At 37.5% G+C, this 19,969-nt stretch overlaps 1 protein-coding gene across 1 annotated transcript in view; it reads right to left on the reverse strand.

Annotated features, from left to right (window-relative positions):
* The window catches only part of LOC131592257 (protein O-mannosyl-transferase TMTC2-like), a 231,500-nt gene that overhangs the window by 52,564 nt on the left and 158,967 nt on the right, over nucleotides 1–19,969 (reverse strand). The window contains exons 5-8 of the mRNA XM_058863654.1: nucleotides 17,830–17,915; nucleotides 16,809–16,993; nucleotides 15,114–15,192; nucleotides 2,309–2,430 (exon numbers count right to left, since the gene is read on the reverse strand). Coding sequence (XP_058719637.1) covers nucleotides 2,309–2,430; nucleotides 15,114–15,192; nucleotides 16,809–16,993; nucleotides 17,830–17,915 — 472 coding nt within the window. The remainder of the gene's footprint in view (nucleotides 1–2,308; nucleotides 2,431–15,113; nucleotides 15,193–16,808; nucleotides 16,994–17,829; nucleotides 17,916–19,969) is intronic.

The raw sequence follows: 19,969 nt of genomic DNA on the forward strand, positions 1-19,969 counted from the left end.
CCCCACACATATCTTCCATTTATATCCACAGAGAAAAGTAAAGAGTTCAATTCTACTATAAAGACTCATGCAGATTTTTCATTGCTTCCTTGTAAAAGTTGGGATAATAACACTAAATTTTAATCCTATCCCTGCACTTTCATAATAAGGGGACAGAATTTAAAAAAAATAAATTAGTGGCTCACAATGTTTGGACACTTCTGGGATTTGGGGATTTTGTTATTTTGAAGAAAACTGTGAGACCTTGTTTCCCAGAACCACTGCAAGACTTTCCCTAGCAGATCTCATATTTCACACACTCAGCAGTCAAAAAAAATTAACCAGAGGAGTATTGCAGTAGGAGTGTGTGTATGTGTGTAACAAAACAAACAAACAAACAAACAAAAATTTGGATTTTATTAAGAAAACTCTTTACTTCCTGTCCTGGCTCTGGCCAGGATAGGGTTAATTTTTGCTGTGGCCAGAGGAGGCATGGCCAGGACCCAGAGGTTGTTCTATACCACCTCCCCATCCAGGAAAGGGGGAAAGGGGTCACTTCTTGATCAAAGAGCATGGTGGCAGGGTTGGGTATTGCTGAGGGTTTCTATGTTGTGAGCATTCCCACATGAATAGTTCGCCTCTCTCGTACACTTTGTTATTAATATTGTTGCTCTTACTGTTTGTTTTCTTATTTTATTACTATTTGCAGTAAGTTGTTCTTATTTCAGCCCATGATCTTTACCTTTTGTGCCTCCAATTCTCCTCTCCAGCCTGCTGCAGCAGGGGGGACAGGGAGTAGTAGCGAGAGAGTAACGCGTGGTTTAGAGTGTTACAGTGGGAACACTAAATTGGGAAATACTATCCCTAAACCACAACACTTTGCCACAGCAATTCCAATAAATTAGCACTTTTGTGTCAAAGATCTGCTAAGAAAGAAGCTGGTAACACTGAGTTTCTGCTATTATTCCTAGGTGCAAGATATCTGCTAGAAAAGCAAGGTAAATATACCAATTTTCCTACACAACCTATTTGTAGTTCTATTCTAGAAGAAGGCAAACAGTGGGTGCATATATTTGTTAATATCCCAGCAATTTTAACAGTAACTGGAAATTGTTAAAAAAAAAATAATCCTTTCCAGGATGAGGAACTGACAGGCAGTGTAGATATAACACTACCACCTTGACTTCATTACAAGTTAAAACCTTCCCTTCTAGGCAGCTTTTAATAAAATTCTGCAATTAAGATTAACACAGGCTGATTTTTAAGTCTTCAACTGTTACTCATACAGAAAACTTTCACTGTATTTCCTTCCCCTTATCCAAATTCAAATACTAACAGTAAATGATCTCCTGAAATTAATCATGAGCTGTTGTTTTCCACTGGATAAAAGACATCTTTTGCTTGAAGATTGGACAGCACAATCAAGACCATAGAAAAAGCTTATCACCAAGTGAAAAGTTGAGGAACTTTCAGTTGAGGAATATTCAGACTGAGGCACAAGGACTCAAGAACCATACAGAAGTGTGTCAGTAGTGCACAGAGAGCAAATATGAACCCACTAAGGTAAACAATGAAAGCAAATATAGAATAGATAAAAATGAAAGAAAAATGGGAATGAGAAATGAAAAACAAATGAAAGGCAGTTTTAAAACAGAATTATTTGAATTAATAAAATAGAAATCCATTTTCATCTTCAAAATGTGTGAACATCAAGGAGGGATTGGCACTTTGCTATAACGATGATATGGAGATAGTTTACCTGGAGTTACAGGCACACCTGCAGTCAAAAATTAAGTAAATTTTACAGAAATAAGGAAGTACAACTCTTCTGATTTTTTAGAACCAGCTCTTAATAGTTGAGCAGTTCTTTCAAATGGTCAAAGAGATACTCCTAAAGAATGTAAATTCAAAGCATGAGATGCTATTGACAAAGTATAGGTGACACCCAGCCATATGCTGCTCCAACAACCCTGAGTCAAACACTGAATATATTACAGAATTAATTCCAATACTTATTATCCAAAGAACTTATAACAAAGGCTTTATCAAGAGAACTTCTATCTGTGCATTACAAAGTTCCTGTGCCATTATAATTATTTTTTTTCCAGCAGAGACATGGTACTACCTCAAGAATAGATACAATGTCTCACAAAAAAAAACAAAAACAAAAAAACCAATACTAAGTCTTTAATTAGAAGGAGTAACTGAAACAGTGTGACAAATAACGCAAAAAGCAATTTCCAGGCTAAAGCCTTCCCATCCATCCCTTTACCTTAGCTACACAAAGGACCTGAGACCACTTCCCAGGAGTATATAATAATAAACTCACCGTCAGAGCCAGCAGCTTTCCATAGGTGAGATGGGCTGGGATGTGGTCGCTCTTGGATCGCAGTGACTCCACATACCAGTGCTCTGCTTCGGGCAGCCGGCTCATTCTCATGTAGGCTTCTCCTGCAGGATCAAACAAATGCTAGTGAGAATAACACAAATTTCTCAAGGCTTCCATAATTTGTTTATCTCATAATTTTCTGTGCTTTAAATGTGCAGAGATCTAGAAAAAGGTGAAGTGCATTGAACACTTGCAACCACACCCACACACAAAAGGCCTTGCAGACACTTGAGTGGGGAGATTAAGTTAAGGCTTTATTAGGGCTGGAATAGCATAGCTGAGACAAAAACTATTGTTGGAGCAGAGTTGCTAGAGAGAGAACCACCTGGTAAGCTTTAGTCAAAAGTCTCAAAGTAGCAGAAATTTTACCTTATCTACTTTTCCTCCATCACTCTACATTGCAAAGCATGGAACAGCAGGGAGAACATGGAAAATGTTTGCATTTAATCATAATAACTCAAGTACCTAAATTTTGTTTCAAAACGCAGGGAAGTTTAAGAAAACAACCCTGAAAGTATATTGAAGGGATGGGCAAGATATCAAAAAACCTAATCTCTGAATGTAGTTATATTAGGTCATCTGCCACAACTTGTTTAAATTAAAAACATAGCACCCATTATTTTAAAATTGCTAATCTTAAGAAGTCACATACAAAATGACTGAAACTGGACATTTTCAAAGTGAAATCCTTGACAATGAGAGGCTGAGGCAGGCAATGTTGAAGAACAATATATGAATGGGATGTCGGAAAGCCTGTTATATGTTTATATATATATATTAGTATTAGATAATTGTAGTCATAAAGTTTCTAAGAAAGAGTTTAGCATACACAGCAAGAAAGTGTCTTTCTTCAAGAAGCAAATGAATTTCTCAAAGGTTGGAAACAATATGAAACAAGTATGCAATGGTAAAGAATAAGAGCTTTAAGATTAACACTCTGGATTTACACAGCTCTTTCACAAGGACTCTGGATATAAACATGCCCTTGTCTAGGTCAATGACAGTCTGAAAATGCCAATTGACGATTCAGGATTTCATCATCCCAACAGCTGATCCATCTCTAATAAATTACTAAGTAGCTTCCAAAATTATGAAGTCACAGGTTATCAAATGCTCCTACTGGAGGATCAAGAGACTACAGCTAAGAGACCCAAGTAAAGATCAGCTAAGGCTGTCTCCGGGTGAGTCACAGCCTCCAGTTCTGCATTACATGAAAAGTAGTAATTGTGAAGGTACCAGCAGAGGGACCAAAGTTCTTTAATTGGATTAAAGCCAACTACCACACCTGCAAAACTTGGAGAAAAGTATTTTCAAAGAGGAAAGAAAAGTAACTCATAGCATGGGAGCTATTTTATCTCTTTATCTAGAATATTTACAGAGGCTATGGAAGATTTTCTTCATAAATAAAATTGGACAAGGTCAAATCAGATGTTTTTCCCTGTCTTTGTCACCAGAGGAGAAGGATCCCAGGCACAATGTGGCATGCAAGTTTTTAGTTTCAGGAGTTAGGGTGTGGTGCATGCAAAATGACAAAACTTCAGACCACAGATAAAATAAGCATGATGCAGAGACAGAAGACATGCTGAGCCAAGGCTAAGGGAAACCAGCATGATTGTTAAGAACAACTAGACTTTTTTTCAAACAAACCTGCTGTATTTACAGGCTTGCATCCTAGTTTGGAAAAAAAGTCTGTGTGTCTATACTTGTCTACCTACATATAATCCTAAATCAAAGATCTACATAGCATTTTGTACTCATGCACTGGTTTTGATATCTGATTACACGCACAGAAGAACTCAAGTAATTCTGCTGCTGTTTAGGGCCAAAAAACCAGAACAATTCCCTCCAAAAAAGCTAGGATAAATTAAAAAAAAAAAGAAAAACAAATCCAAAAATCCAAACAGGTAAGAAATCCCAGAGGAACATGAACATCAAATTCCATGATAGGAATATCACATGTGATTTTTTTTTTTCACTATGTCAGCACTCAAAAATAAGTGACAACATTATAGTTTCATCTGCACAAAACAAAGTCAGTAAGTGCTGAAAGGATGGAAGAAGCTGGAAGTCAAGCTATATGCTCCCCTCAACTCCTCTCCCTAGCTGCATGCTTTAATGCAGAATGTTTAATTATTTGATTGCATACTATTTTTCCATGAGGCTCCTGCTTCATTAGAATACAGGAAATGAGGAATCCATATTGTTCTTTTCTTCAAGTGGAAAATCCCACCCCAACCTGTTACAGCTTGGCAGAGTTTCAAGCAATTAACAAGATGCTTTAAGAGTAATGTAAGCAGCCATAAGTGATGGAGCTATTATTTGTGGATAGTAAAGGCTGAATGCACTGCCAAATATCAAACAGATCCAAGGTTCCCATCTATTTTTCATGATAGATTCTGATATAAGAAGAGATTAAGAACTTTGGAGTACTTGCAAATTCAATTTTTAATAGGTTTTAGGAGCTCGACTACTTCACAAACTAAACTCCTAAAACTTGGAGGATGTTTCTGAGTGCAGGTACCTAGAAACAAAGCCACAATATGTCAATCTAAATATGAAATTGTAACGAAAGAAACTGTATTTCCCTGAACTTCCCAGATGAAAACTGGGAGGAACTGTTGAGTTACTTGAAGGCAGGGAGGCTCTGCAGAGAGACCTCAACAAATCAGAGAGATGGGCAATCACCAACCATATGAAGCTGAACAAGGGCAAATGCCAGATTCCTCACCTGGGATGAGGCAACTCGGGCGGTACAGGTCAGGGAACGAAAGGCTGGAAAGCAGCATAGTGTAAAGGGCGCCGGTTGACAGAAAGCTGCCAGCAGTGCCCTGGCAGCCAGGAGGGCCAACCCTGTCCTGGAGAGCATCAAGCACAGCATGGCCAGCTGGGCAAGGGAGGGGATTGTCCTGCTCTGCTCTTCAGTGGCACAGCCTCACCTCCACTGCTGGGCGCAGTTTTTGGTGCCATGATGTAAGTTCTTAAACTATTAAAGAATGTCCAACAGAGGACAATGATGATGAAGGGCCTTGAGGGGAAGCCTTATGAGGAGCAGCTGAGGTCACCTGGGCTGTTCAGCCTGGAGGAGATTGAGAGGAGACTTCATGGCAGTTATGACTTTATTTGGAGGGGAAGAGGAGGGGCAGGCACTGATCTCTTCTCTGTGGTGAGCAGGGACAGGACCCAGGGGAATGGCCTGGGGTTGCTCAGGGGAGGTTTAGTTTGGATATCAAGAAAAGGTTCTTCACTCAGGGGGCACTGGCTGGGCACTGGAACAGGCTCCCCAGGGAAGTGGTCACAGCCTGACAGAGTTCAAGAGTCTGAACCATATTCTTGGGCACATGGTGTGGCTTTTGGGGACAGTGCTGTGCAGGGCCAGAAGCTGGACTTAACGATCCCTGTGGGTGTCTTCCAACACAGATGATTATGTGATTCTGTGACTCTTTGCAGATAATATAGGTGAACACTTTTTTCTAAGGAACCTGTATCAAGAATTCCTATATTATAACTGATTAGAACATAAATTACTACAGAAGGAAGCACTGTTAGGGGGTCTGTTATTAATTCCATCTTCTAAATGAAGAAAAGAAAAAGTTGAAAATTGACAACAGCTCCTATCACTGCCATACTCAAAACCCAGAATAGAATCAAGCAACAGGTAACTGAACCATTAATTCAATCAAGTGAATTTATGCATTAGGCTGATGCAATTTAATAATAGCTATGCCACCTTAAGATAATTTTCCAACAAAATGTCAGAGAAAACATGTATGGATTGATTTCTGTAATTCAGGATGCATTTGAGTGCCTGAGATTAAAATACAAAAAATAATATTTGCCATTTATAATCATGCATTCTTATAAACTTGCAACACAAACAATTTAGGCATCAGAAAGATAACAAGAGTGTCCACTGGCAGAAAACATGCAAACCAACACATAAGCAGATTTCTATATTTACTTTAACAAATGCTTTTTTTGCAAAATCTTTCAAATCTCATCCCAAAAATCTGAAAGATCACACACAGACACTTTATTAATAAAGCTTGTCAGATCTCTGAAGTTCAACAGAGGTAACGACGACAGAGAATGAAATTCATGGCAGTGAAAACCTTAAGATATAAATGGTCATTTATCTCCAGTCCCTAATCTGTATCAACAGAGACATGTGTGGCATTGCCTGCACAATGAGTGGTGGTAATAAATTCAACAGACAGCTAGAGTAAAATGGGCCCAATCAGTATTTCAAAACTGTTTCCAGCCTCACAAGGGTTAGTTCAGTTAATATTTTCTGTGTTTTATGAACCCATTTCTTGTTTTATTCTACTAGAAAGATCATATATTAATAACCTGTAATTCTCATTTACTAATGTAGTGCAAGAAAAACATAATATGCAACTGAAACACCATTAAAAGAAGGGCATTAACATTTATATTAATACTTCCAAAGAAATCTGCAACGAGATACCTTTTAGCTAGATTTGCACCACCAAAATTAAAATCCCTATACTCAAGTGGATTTTATTTGCCTCAAAGACAGACTACTTGCAAAACTACCATTCATCAACAGTATTTTACCAAATATTCTCACAATCCCTGGAATTTAAAAATGATCCTTCAAAATAAAATGAAACAAAATCCCAAAAAAAATAATAAACTAGCCAAAAACCTCCCACTAAAATCACGCCAAGATATTAATTACAATTAAATATATTTGATTAACATAGCATTAACAATAATTAACATCAAATTAATAATAACTAAAAACCCATAACAATCATAATAAACATTAAATATTTATATTAAATAATGATGCTAAGAAAAGGTTAGCTTGCCAGCAGCTATATTCGCTAAAGGCTAAAATTTTTCTTGATAACTAAGTGGAATGTGTTTGTAAGAAAAATAAACCTGAGGATACAAGATTTTCCAATACATACCACATATTGTTAAAAAGCAAAATTAGGTAGCATTTACATTAATGTATGTTACGTGGTTCTAGCTTAACCTCTAATCTGCTGATTTCATGTTTTCTCTGTTTCAGATGCATGTAGTCACACCAAGCAAAGGACTGGTGGGGAGCATGCCAGACTTTCTAATCAGAAAGTACAATAGAACTGTGGATGTAAAAGCACTGTACCTTCACAGGTGTACAGTACTCATACTTTCAGATTAACAACATATGTCCCTCCAGCGGTCCTTCTTTTAGGACCCCAAAAGATATTGCTGAAAAGACAACCAAAAAATTATCTCCATAAAGGAGACAATGTAGGGTAAATATGCCTTGCATAATCCTTATATATGCTAATTATCTGCCCCTCAAATTTTGGCATGGTAAAACTGTAATATAGAAAACATTAAATTTGACATGGACAAGACACCAAATGTCAAAACACCAAGGAAGATGGAGATGCCCTTTGAAAATAAAAATCTCTAATACAGACATTCCATCAGGATTTAAATTTAATTTTTCCATAATTTCTTTTAATTGGGAGTATAAACAAGTTGCCTTAGAAAATGATGGAGAGGTCTGCGTCCCTGTGTGTTGCAATAATGCGAGGAGTGTATGTCTTTGATAATGTGACCGTGCAGCTTTCTTGTGCAAATCAAGGATGCAGATGTGCTTACCATAAATGCACCTCTCTAGATATATGACTTCCCTCTTTTTTCCCTTTGGTACCAATGCATAAAATAACACAATAAATCTGAAAGCACGGTTTGATGTTATACTATACTTGTTGTATGAGATATACTGCAGCAGATTAACAGTTTTGGTTATAAATATGCAGTGCATGCACATCTTCCCAGAAACAGCTGAAGCATGTGAACATAGTGAGCACCAAGGTCTGCACAGACCAAGCATATTGTGGTTCGATTTTTTTCTTTTTACAGAATAATCTCCTTGTAGATTTCAAGGAATGTATTGTATATTATCAGGGTTTTTGATGGATGGAAGTCAATCTACATTTACTGAACAAATTCTTATAGGCCTCAATTAGCTGAAGCAAAGCCTTATCTGATTTAATCAGACCACTAAGGTACTTTTGAGGGAAAATACCTAAGTAGAAAACAGATATAAATGAAGGGCAAAATAACACCAGTTGCAGCATGGAACGGCATGGACCTTTCACAGCTGTTTCCTGCTGTACAAAGGCTTCCAGTGAAAGAAGTATACAGACTAAAATACAGGCATTGAGATCACACAAGATAGGTAATTTCATTTTCATGCCAGTACAGGTTTCTTTAAAACTCTATTACTAGAAGCACTTTCCATTTGAATCATGCCTGACTGGGATCCCTGTAGTCCATTTTCAGTATTGGACCATATTTTTGGTCTGCAAATGTTATGATTATACTTATTTTCATATAAAACCCTGCATGTTTAAAATAAAAATGCATTTCATCCTTAGAATCAGCTTTTTCAGACTACTACCTTAAGAAAACTCAAGCATTTCATATTAAAATATAGATTAATAATCCAAAGAGATAAAACTAAGAAAATCTGGGAACCTAGGGAGAAAAAAAAACAACAAACATGCTCTCAAACATTGAATCAATTACCATCTCCAACAATTTACTGCTGTAATCTTCATAACCAGCTTGATTCCCTCAAAGCTAAGTCAAAAAAACAGGAGACATTGCAATCAGCTTGAAGATTCATACTTAGAATCATAGAATCACAGAATCATTTAGGCTGAGAAAGACATCAATCATCACCAAAGTCCAACCTTTGATTAAACATCACATCAACTAGATCACTGCACCAAGTGTTACATCCAGTCACTTCTTGAACACTCCCAAGGATGGTGACTCCACCACCTCCCTGGGTAGCCCATTCCAATTCCTGACAACCTTTTCAGTGAATAAACTCTTCTTGATGTCCAGCCTCCCCTGGCACAACTTTTTCTTTTTTCCTCTTGTTGTATTGCTGGTTGCCTGGCAGAAGAGGCCAACCCCCAGATGGCTACTTGCAGGTAGTTGAAAAGAGCGATAAGGTCCCTCCTTACCCAGGCTAAATATGCCAGGCTCCCTCAGCTGCTTCATGTAGGACTTGTGCTCCAGACCCTTCATCATCTCTATTGCCCTTCTCTGGGCATTCTCCAGCACCTCAATGTCTTCTTTGTAGTGATGGGTCCAGAACTGGGCAGAGGATTCAAGGTGTGGCTTCACCAGCACAGAGAACAGAGTCAGTAACTTCTCTGGTCCAGCTGGCCACACTATTTCTGATACAAGCCAGTATGCCTGGGCACACACTGATGGTTCATGTTCAGCTGTTGGTGACCAACACCCCCAGGTCCTTTTTCTCTGGGCTGCTTTGCAACCACTCTTCCCCCCTTCTCCTGTGGTTGTTGTGACCCAAGTACAGGACCCAGCAAATTCACATTACTAAATCTCATACAATTGGCCATGACTCATCATCAGTCCAGCCTGTCCAGGTCCCTCTGCAGAGCCTTACTGCTCTGCAGCACAGCAATTCTCTCACCTCAGCAGAGTGACATCTGTGAACTTACTGAGGGTGCACTCAATCCCCTCATCCATATCATCAGTAAAGATATTAAACAGGACTGGCCCTAATACTGAGCCCCACAGAACATCATCAGGGACTGGCTGCCAGCTGGATGCAGCATTTAGCTTCTTAGCTTTGGACACCTGATATAAACTACCACAGCCTGCAAAGTCTCAGAGGGGGAAGGGTTAAAGTATCAGAATGAGGGTGGGAAGGGGGAGAGAAGGAAGCCCAGCACTTCATTCCCATCACCATTGGAGAGGACACCATTCTTATTTCCATGGAACATGTAATAAAATATACATATGGAGGAAAAAAACCAACCTTTTTCCATCCAAGCTAGTTTTACAAGAAAAAAAATTACTTGAAATGTACACTTAGTAAGAAATTACCAGTAAAACTTCATGAGGTGCATAGGAAGCACACTGATGACTAAAGCTTAGATAAGTGCAGGTACCATACTCTGCATAAATTATGATGTGGGGTATGTATTTCACAGCTTAATCATCTTAGGATCTTATAAATTAAGTGTTGCTCAGCATGCACAGTAAAACTATACCAAAGGATTTCCTGGAGTTCTAAAAACTATTTCAAAATAATTCAATAAGAAAGCATCTAATGGGAGCAAGGGGTAAATGGGATAGGAGTCTTAACAATATTAACAGGTTTGTAGAAACAGCCACATCCACGCAAAAGCATAATCGAGTAAAGTGATAGCTATGTTATAATCATCAACACAGAAAGTCTCTCTGCATGCTAAGCCTTTGTACTTATGAGACAAACCTCTGCACCAGATGTAAAATCTGCCTCCCCTTTTCTGGACTGTACACATATGTATGATTTGTTTTCTGTCCATGTGCAATCCGGCAGATTCGCAAGGAGAAATTTAAATTTTGTGCATCATGAACTTTATTCATTCCTGCAATGTTAGCTTTTTTGTGACTTGCATTTCTCATAAAAAATGCTTGTAAGGCTTTGCCTGAAGTGCATTTGAAAACAGACATTCAGATGTTAGTTAGCAGGGGCAGATGAAGTGCAATCAAGACATTGATCTTTATGACATTATTGTGCCAATCTAAACCTGAACAATGCCACCCCACCATCTTTCTTGTTAGTTTGGTATTAAAATAAAGCCTCCATGGTCCACTTCACACCACTTAACTGTCAGGAGTATGAATTACTGTAGCAGGTGGGCTAGTGTGGTTTTAAAAGCAATGTAATACAATCAACTGTACAATATCAGATTTCAAGGAATGCAAAAGACATCTAGAGCAGAGGCTGATCCTTCAGCAATCCTAATATTGGCTTTAAAGTGTTCAAGATCCCACAGGGACCATTTTATCTTTTGACCTCAGGCTTTAATTGAAACTTTAAACAAAATATATTACCTATTTAATACAGCTGAGCTGGACTCTGGCCTTTGTAGTGCAAGTTGCCATGCCAAGCAAATTAATCTGTGTAACCTTAGCATGTACTTTTTAATTTACATCAAAGCAATATGGTATACAGAAAATAAATACCAAGCCAACCTTATACAGCTTGTTGAATAGCTATTTTGATTCTAGTTTTAAAGTTTCAATTTTTAGCTGTTTTGGGTTCTCCTAAGAAAAAAAAAAAAAAAAAAAAAGAAAAGGTTTTATTTCTTGGTACAATGCCAGAGAAACATATGGTTTCCTTAGCTGAGTTGTTGTGCACCTGGCAAAATAAATCACAGCAACAGGAGACCAAAATCTTCCCTGCAACTTTCTCATATGCACAAACTCAGAACATCTGATGCTGGTATTACAGCCCTGTCTTATGTACCATGAAAAAAATGCAAAGTCAAATGGATGCCTGCTTCTTGAGCCCAAATACTTCTTTCTCCCATTAAGAGGCAAGTTACAGAGTGTTTTAAAGGATGACAGTCTGTCAGGCAGACTAACACACCAGAGGAATGAGTCACAGGGCCTGTCAGAGCAAAAGGCCAATAGAAGCAAGCACAGGAAAAGAAGTGTAACACAAACAGGGAAAGCAGGTGGTGTAAAGGCTTAGCACTGCTGGAGTGTTAATGCTACTGCACTCAGAGTGCTGGAGTTCAAACCTGATTCAGTTTAAGCAGTTCATCTCCTGTTTATTCTCTTTCAAGTAGGTTGTGTACGTCATACAGGAGAAAGAAAACTGTCCAAAAAATTTTCAGTTACATGAATGAGTAGTTATTAAAAATTAGAGGAAGCACTGTTTCCTTGTACGACATATATATATATGCAGCAATATGTGTGCCACTCAACCAAGCAAAGAGACTGCCAGAGACTGGAAATACAGTCATCAATATCAATACAATAAAAACCATGGCAGATAATCCTCAAAGTGTGACTATTCTTGGATTTCATGATAAGGTGTGAAGACTTTTTCCACATTTAAGGAGATAGGGAAGACTACTTCGTTCTGCTACTTGCCAAACAGATAGGGAGCACTCTCCAGTTTCTCCCCCTTCCTCCCCAGCAATGAGCATACAAGGACTGGTGACAGCTCAGTCAGGTTTACGCAGTTGCAAGCGCACGATACAGGACTGGCCTATTTCGGTTCCTCTAGTCTCCCTTTTAAAGGCAAGAAGTGGGCAGACAAGTTTATGTAATGTTGTTTATCAAAGAAAGTGTTATAGCGAACGTGTTTATAATTTTGTCTTGAACATCAAAACAGAAATAAGCACTCCAGGCGGCCTTCAAATACTCAGTGACACCGTATGAGCTGCAAAGCGGATGAACTCCTGATAATGGATGTGGCTGCCTCGTTCTCCTGTCACACACAAAGCAAAGAAATGACTGAAAAGGTACTTAAGATTTATCTCACCCAACTCGAGCTACTAGGTCTAAGTTAGTCATCTCAGCTCTTTTAGAGGAAAAGTATGCTTTTAGGGATTATGTGTATAACCTTAAATAGATGTCTAAATCAGAAAGGCTTCATTACTCCTCAGAGGTATGCTTTTCTTTCCACACTGTAAAGAAGCATAGCTACCTAGCTCTGTTTTGTCATCTCAGGTAGGAGACACTAAATGCAGCCATGTAGGCTTACGTAGACACATCCAGGACAGCTTCAAACAAACCAGTCTGAGTCCTGTTAATACAGCTGTATTGCATTCTATTCAAGTCCCTACCCAACTTTACATAGCCTCTTGGATTGCCTTTGCAGCATAACCTACAAGCAACACTTCAGCAACCAGTGTGAAGCAAGTTCTGTCTTCCCTGCAAAAGCTGCCATCACAACAGCAAGCAAAATACAAATACAAGCTATGTTAATACAGTTGAAATTCTCAGAGCTCCACAAGGAGCTAAGGTACACTCAACTCAGTTGACCATGTCTTGTTATGCCACCAGGACATCCATGAAGTGTTGGCAGCAGCTTAAAGGAAGCAGAGGCCAGGGTATAGGCTAAGGAGAGAAGGGAGGAAGTACAGCAAGAGCCAAGCCTGGGCAAGGAACTGAGCTAGTCTTTGTGTTTTAGTGAGTTAAAAAATGCAAACCCCAGGAACAAAGTGAACTTGGACATCACAGAACGTGCTTTCAAATGAAATTGAGAAAGGCCTCCTGAACCTAAAAAATGCAACAAAAAAAGGAAAAATCTGAATAAACTTATGGATCATAGTGGTTCTAAAAGCATCCATTCATTGGAAAAGAAAAAGGGCAGCACAAACCTGCTTTGCAATGGAACAAGCATTACATGCTAGAAACAGCACTGGTTTATGCTTTCCAATTTTGTATTCTGAGGAATGCTTTTATCAGAATTATGAAAAATGTATCTACACTAAAGAAGGCAGTCAAACGTCAGAGACTTTGCTGAAGCCCTGTGGTATTTCAGCAGTCAATATAAGATACCAATAGCAAGCAGAGGTTTAATTCACACAGTAGTGATTTTTGATACCACCACTAAATCGATCAGCAAGTGCTGATAAATAAAATTGATAAAACAATAATTTCACTAAGACTGACAATGAACAAAAGTATATGTAATAATCAATTTGTGCTATTCATGGATTTAGCCATTGGTACCAATCTGGTGAAGCTTAGTGTTCAGGGAGAAGTAACTCTCCATTGAACTGTATGAACTGCTAAAAAATGTTTAGACTGACATCAGATACTTCGTCACTGTGGCAAGAGAACTACTTAATCTAGCATTAGCATTTACATTTTTCAAACATACAGCATCAGTCACAACCATAATTTTACTTTTTCCTGTGCACTAGTACTTGTAAGGTGCAAATAGAAGATGCCTTTCCTGATTAAGTAATCAACGACAGTGTAAAAGCAATTGGTATCAACCAATACATTCCCTTGTACACCAGGCATTGGCAGGGGGGAACCACACAAAACACCATATGCCTCCTGTTGATCCTAATTGCTTCCACAGATATTTTTAATTGCTCCACTTTGAACTACTTTAAAGTAAGGGTTCTTACATCCTTTTCTGTCCCAAACAAGAGAGTACTGGGCCAAACACTGAGGTTGCTTAGCAGAAACACATGAACATTGAGAGACAATTCCACTTACAAGCATCTCTGTAACAATAAGAACCAGCCCTCTTGTTTTCAGATCTGAGTACTAGAAGTAATAATTCATATTATCTTCTTTCTTTTATCTGCTTAATGTATCCCATATAAAAATGCGATTAAGAGTATGAGGAACTGAAGTTAAACAAAAAATGCCTCACAGATAAATTGATTTTTTTTATTTGTTTATTCATTTATTGCGGTACTCAAAGGACTCTTAAAATTTTGAAGGACAGAGTGCTGGTCCTGGAAGAAAAATAAGAATTCTCTCATTGTAGACATTAAACTAAAGTACATCTGCTGAAAACAAGATTTTGGCACAACCTAAAAAAAAAGTACGTATCTGTGGGTCTGTTTGAACACCTTGCTGGTTTGCAAGGCATTTCAACACCTAACACCTACACACACTGGCACATGGGGTCTCCAGAGTAGTGGTTGAGAGATTCTGCAGACAAAAACACTAATCCATGCACTCTATATGTAAAACTGCTACACTGACACTCTTAAAGGTATCTGGTGTCTAATAATCTCATCATTTACTGTACCATATGCAGCATTGTAGTTGCTGGCATTTAAGCTCTGAACCTAGTTTGGCTTGTACTGAAGGTAATTATTTTGGGGTTTTATTAGCTCAATAATTTGAGCACCAGTTGCCTGGATAAGGTCTTTTGTTTCACCCTGACTCCTCAAATATCATTCTGAAGCACCAACAATGCACTTACCCATCATGTTATATAGGCTCTGCGGTGCAAACTGTCTTGGCATTTTCTGTATTGCTTCTTTGTAAACCGTAAGGGCCTCCTGAAAAGAGACACACAGGTGGGAAAATGCCAACTTAAAAAGCACATGTAAAGTAAAACCAAACTATCTTCCTTCCCCAAATGAAAGGTGCAGGGATAGAGAAAACACATCGGCATCAAAAATGCCACAGAAAGTGCAAAATTTTTCCTTTTAAAAAGTTTTTTTTTACCTGAATTTTACCAAATTCAGTAAGGCTTATAGACAAGAGACCAAGTTGGTTCCAATATTGCAACTTCTTTTCCAGGCAAAAGTAACAAGGACATTTTTTTATACCTCTTAATGACTGATAAGTTTATAAACATAAAATTCTATAGGCAGTCAAAGAATATGGAGTATTATCGAACTGCAGAAAAAGGACACTGATGATTAACTAAGTGACCTAAAAATAAAGAAATTATCTACTGCCAAATAATAACAAAGCATAATCCTCACAACAGAAGCCTGCTCTACAGAAAGGATGAGATGCACTATAAAGTCAAGAAAGCCAAAACTGGAATCCCTTTGCAAATATGCTGTGCCTTGAATTACCTGATCATGCATTTATTCATTCACCACTTTGGACGCCTGCTGCTTCGTCTGTTAGTTCTGCATCATACAGTCACAGCTCATGAAGGCTGCAATGACCACCAGGAAGAAATCTGAAGCTTTATATTCCTAAAAGCTCTTGCATCTTGCATGTATTGAACTCCAACTCTACACTCTAACAGCTGTGCAGACAACATGCTGCTGCTCTCTTCTCTGTATATATGTATTAGATGTCTGTGTTTTAACCAATTAGCAACTCCATCTGACAGAGTGACAGAGCTGGATGCAGCAGACAGATGACAGGGAATCTGTCCAGCTTGTGCATGCCTGATCTTAAACAGCTGACATAACTGTCATGGTCAGGAACACTTCACATGGATCAAAGCCACTCAACTCCTATTCTGAAGTATGCCTGACAATTCAAAGAGAGAATGAATTTATTTCAAATACTGCTGAAGGTCAAACCTCAAGTGAATGTCCAGTTTCAGTAAAGTTCATCAGAAAAAATGGAGAGGAATCACAACAGTCACAGTTGCATGTGTAAATGAGATGGGATGGCTTGGGCAGTTTATGGTTACATTAAAAATATCCAACCCACTTTAGCACTTAGGTCAAGTTATCTGAAAATAACTCACAGTGGGATGATTTTAATCACCGGAGTTTTAAATTATTTCAACTGGGTCTTATTTTTGGACACTTAAAAGCAAGCATAATTGTACTTTTCCAGCTGAAGATGGACTTACTGTGTTTTGAATTATAATGTCTCTACACTTTAGGTTGACTGACATTTAATCAGGTTTTATCCTTGCATACCAGCTATGGGTAAAAAGCCAAAACCAATGAACTAACACATATCAGATGTGACCACTGCTAATTTTGACTCTGACATGAGAACATCACACTGCTAATTAATAGCATTACACCAGTGGCTGTAGAGAACAAATATTCTCTGTAAAGAATGCTAATCTTGATCTGGTGAAATTCATTCAGTTCATGTGTGTGATATATTTTGAAAGTCTGGGTGGAAGCAGTACATATTATTTGTATATGAAGTTTTTATAAGTATATTATATATAAATCTGTTATTTTACCTCATAGTGTCCTTGTTCATGAAAAAGTTTTCCTAAGTTATAAAGACAGCTGGTAACAGAGCTTTTATGAGCATGAGGATCTTTCAGATTTTCATCAGGGATCTCTGAACACTTCACAAAAGTCCTCCTGGCTTCCTCTGTCTTCCCTTGGTTCATCAGGATGATACCAGTATTTAAATAGGCAGCTGTGAAGAGGGAAAAATGTTATCTTTTAATGGAGTTCTATTATGCTGTATCTACTGTTTCAATTCTAAGTAGTATCTGGTAGAGGTCCCAAGGTTATCTAATTGGACTTTTGAATAACATAGATCACTCATTGTTGTGTGAACATGTAATATATGTGAACATATAAAAGGTACAAATTCAGAGACAAGGAAAGAAGGTGACTATAAAGACTGAGTAAGGAAGGAAGGAATCACTGGTTAGGCAGGGTGTTCCATTTTGTTCCTCTTCTTAGGACTGTATAAAGCATATAGCACCCATGCTTGAAGTGTAACAAAAAATACACATATACATAAAAACATATATACATACAGAGAAGATTAATACTGAAGGTACAAAAGTCTCAGCCATCTTAAACAGCAACACGTAATTTTGGAACCTATTACTGGCAACACCTGAATGATTATTCTCTATTTTCCCCAGGCAAGAAAGAAAAAATGAAAGGATTTCAGAAATACTTGTATTATTCACTCATATAAATACCAGGGACTGGCTGTAGGAAACAGAAAACAGGAGTCTGAAAATTTGAGTAGTAGTGTCTGTGGCTCAACACCCCAGAACAGAAACATTTTAAGTTCTAGTAGTGCTGCTGAGTGTTAATTCATTATCTGCTTCTTACTTATATCACATTAAATTTAGTTGTTTACTAATAAACACTTGCTTTCAAGGGCACAATTTCACTTTTGCTTTCTGACTTAAAAGCTTCTGGAAAAAAAAGAAAGCATTATAAAAGAGGAGGAAAATTTTCTATGAAAACTATAGTCAATATTATACAAGCTTGTATAGTTAAAATACTTACAAGCTAGTGTGGGTCTGCTACCAATTGCCAGTTTATAGTAATGCAATGCCTCTGAAAACCTGCTGTTTTCCTGAAGAAGTAATCCTCTGCATAAAGCGAAAGAAAAAAAAAAAAAAAAAGAAAAGAAAAAGAGTGAGGTGTGAGGTTATTACAAAGAGAAACTTGAAAACAAATACCAAAACCAAAACTTGGGTAACAAAGAAAAATATGCTTACTGGTATATCAGTGATACAAGCACTCACTAACAGTTCAGTTTGAAAATTATTCCATGTATAAAGATTCACAGACATCAGGTGCATCCATATGGCTTTAACAAAGCATATGTTCAACAGAACAGTTTTGGCTTTCTTGGAAACCAGGATATTCATTTACTCAGTTGAGAAAATGTTAGCCTGCAGGACTTTAAAAAGTTGACAGAATATGATGAAGGTATTTGTAAGTCATTAATGATTAGCTTGGCCTCTTGTCTTAACCTGAAATAAGCAGGTCTTTTTCAAATGCATGATGAAGTTAAGCACCCAGCCCTTCACATGTTATGTTAAGCACTCCCCTTGTTCAGCAACTTCACTAGATTATTCACTGCAACAGGTTCTAAGCACCCACAAAAGTTCTGTTTTTTCCTGTATTCTTTATACTCTAAACAAATTTACAAACAGAAGAGGTATTAACGAATACTGAATATTTCCAGTTTCATAATAGATGGGCTTTAATTTAGCTTTTAAGACAAACATCCTTGTGAATTGCGCCAACAAATTTCTGAGAAGTGATCTGGACATCATGGACATGAATGTACATTGTATGTATGCTTAAATGAAAACCCAAAGCATTATTTTTCAGAAGACTAAAAAAGAGCATATAGGAATATATTAAAACCAGAATGATTTAAAAATTCTTAAAAATTAGTCATTTCAGAGTGGACACTCGGACCTCAGTATCCAGGGGTAAACATCCCTTGTCATAGAACTCAAAATATCCAAGAAAACACAGCTCTTCCTCTAAGGTAGTAGTGGTACTTTAATTTTAATTTAATTGTAGTTTACCTAACCTACAGCAATTTTCTTTTTTTCCTTTATGCTTTTATCTGCTGATAGCTTTTCGAACTGCAAAGAGCTTGGAATTCTTTTAACTCCAGTCTCAAATCAGAGAAGATTTTACTTCCCTGTGAAGTTTTCCTTCAAGAAAACTTTTTCAGTTAAACCAGTAAACTTCAAGGGACCAAAAGGGAAGGTGGCTACTTCAGTTGGCTGAAGTAGCCACCACCTATGTTTTTTGCTTCTTGTCACTGGGTTAGGATTTAACAGAATTGAGGAATATATAATATTTTTCTTCTATACTAGCCGAACAGCATCATATGACCTCACTTTGAAATCATTTCCCAATTAACTTCAGATTAGGCAGTAAATAATTTTTAACATTAACAGAACTTACATTTACTAGGTACTTGTAGTAAAGTAAGCAATGAGGGAATACATTCAAGATACTTTTTAGCATGCCACCAAGGTCTGTAACTACTGTCAAGTATCTTGCAAATAGCAAGAGGTATGATCAATAGGATGGAAATAACATTTTCTAAATTTTCTAGAAGCTGAATTTTGTTTACTCTAAAAAATTTTGTATACTGTCCTTACTTCAGGGAAGATTAATTATGGTACTTTGATCCTGTTTGCTATTGATAGCAAGAGAATTAACAGAAAAAAATGAGTTGCATGGTCTGACATTTAAGCTGCTTTTACTTTTTTAAAAAGCAAACATTCTTACACACAATTTTGAAATAATTTATCTAAGAAATTCCATTCTTATTTTAGTTCTGGAATAAATAATATTGAGAGAAGTGATACAGTAATTGGTCAACTTCACCAAAACAAATTACTTTGGTAAATGTACAACATATGTGGGTTTGTGATTAAAAGAACTTTTATTTGCAATTATTACAAATCAATCCTTTGCATTCACTACATGCTCTAATACTGACATTTTTTATTTATTACTTGCAACTTTGAGGTGGGTTTTTTCTTAACTTCTCTTCCAAAAGATGTTTTTGTTTTAAAAGCTGTTCCATTAACTGTCAGTCTCTCAGTGTGTGTCTGTCTCTCTCTCATATATATAACCCAAGCAGCCCAGATGAAGGACTGAGTGTTGA

This window comes from Poecile atricapillus, chromosome W (assembly GCF_030490865.1).
Source record: "Poecile atricapillus isolate bPoeAtr1 chromosome W, bPoeAtr1.hap1, whole genome shotgun sequence".
Lineage (NCBI taxonomy): Eukaryota > Metazoa > Chordata > Aves > Passeriformes > Paridae > Poecile > Poecile atricapillus.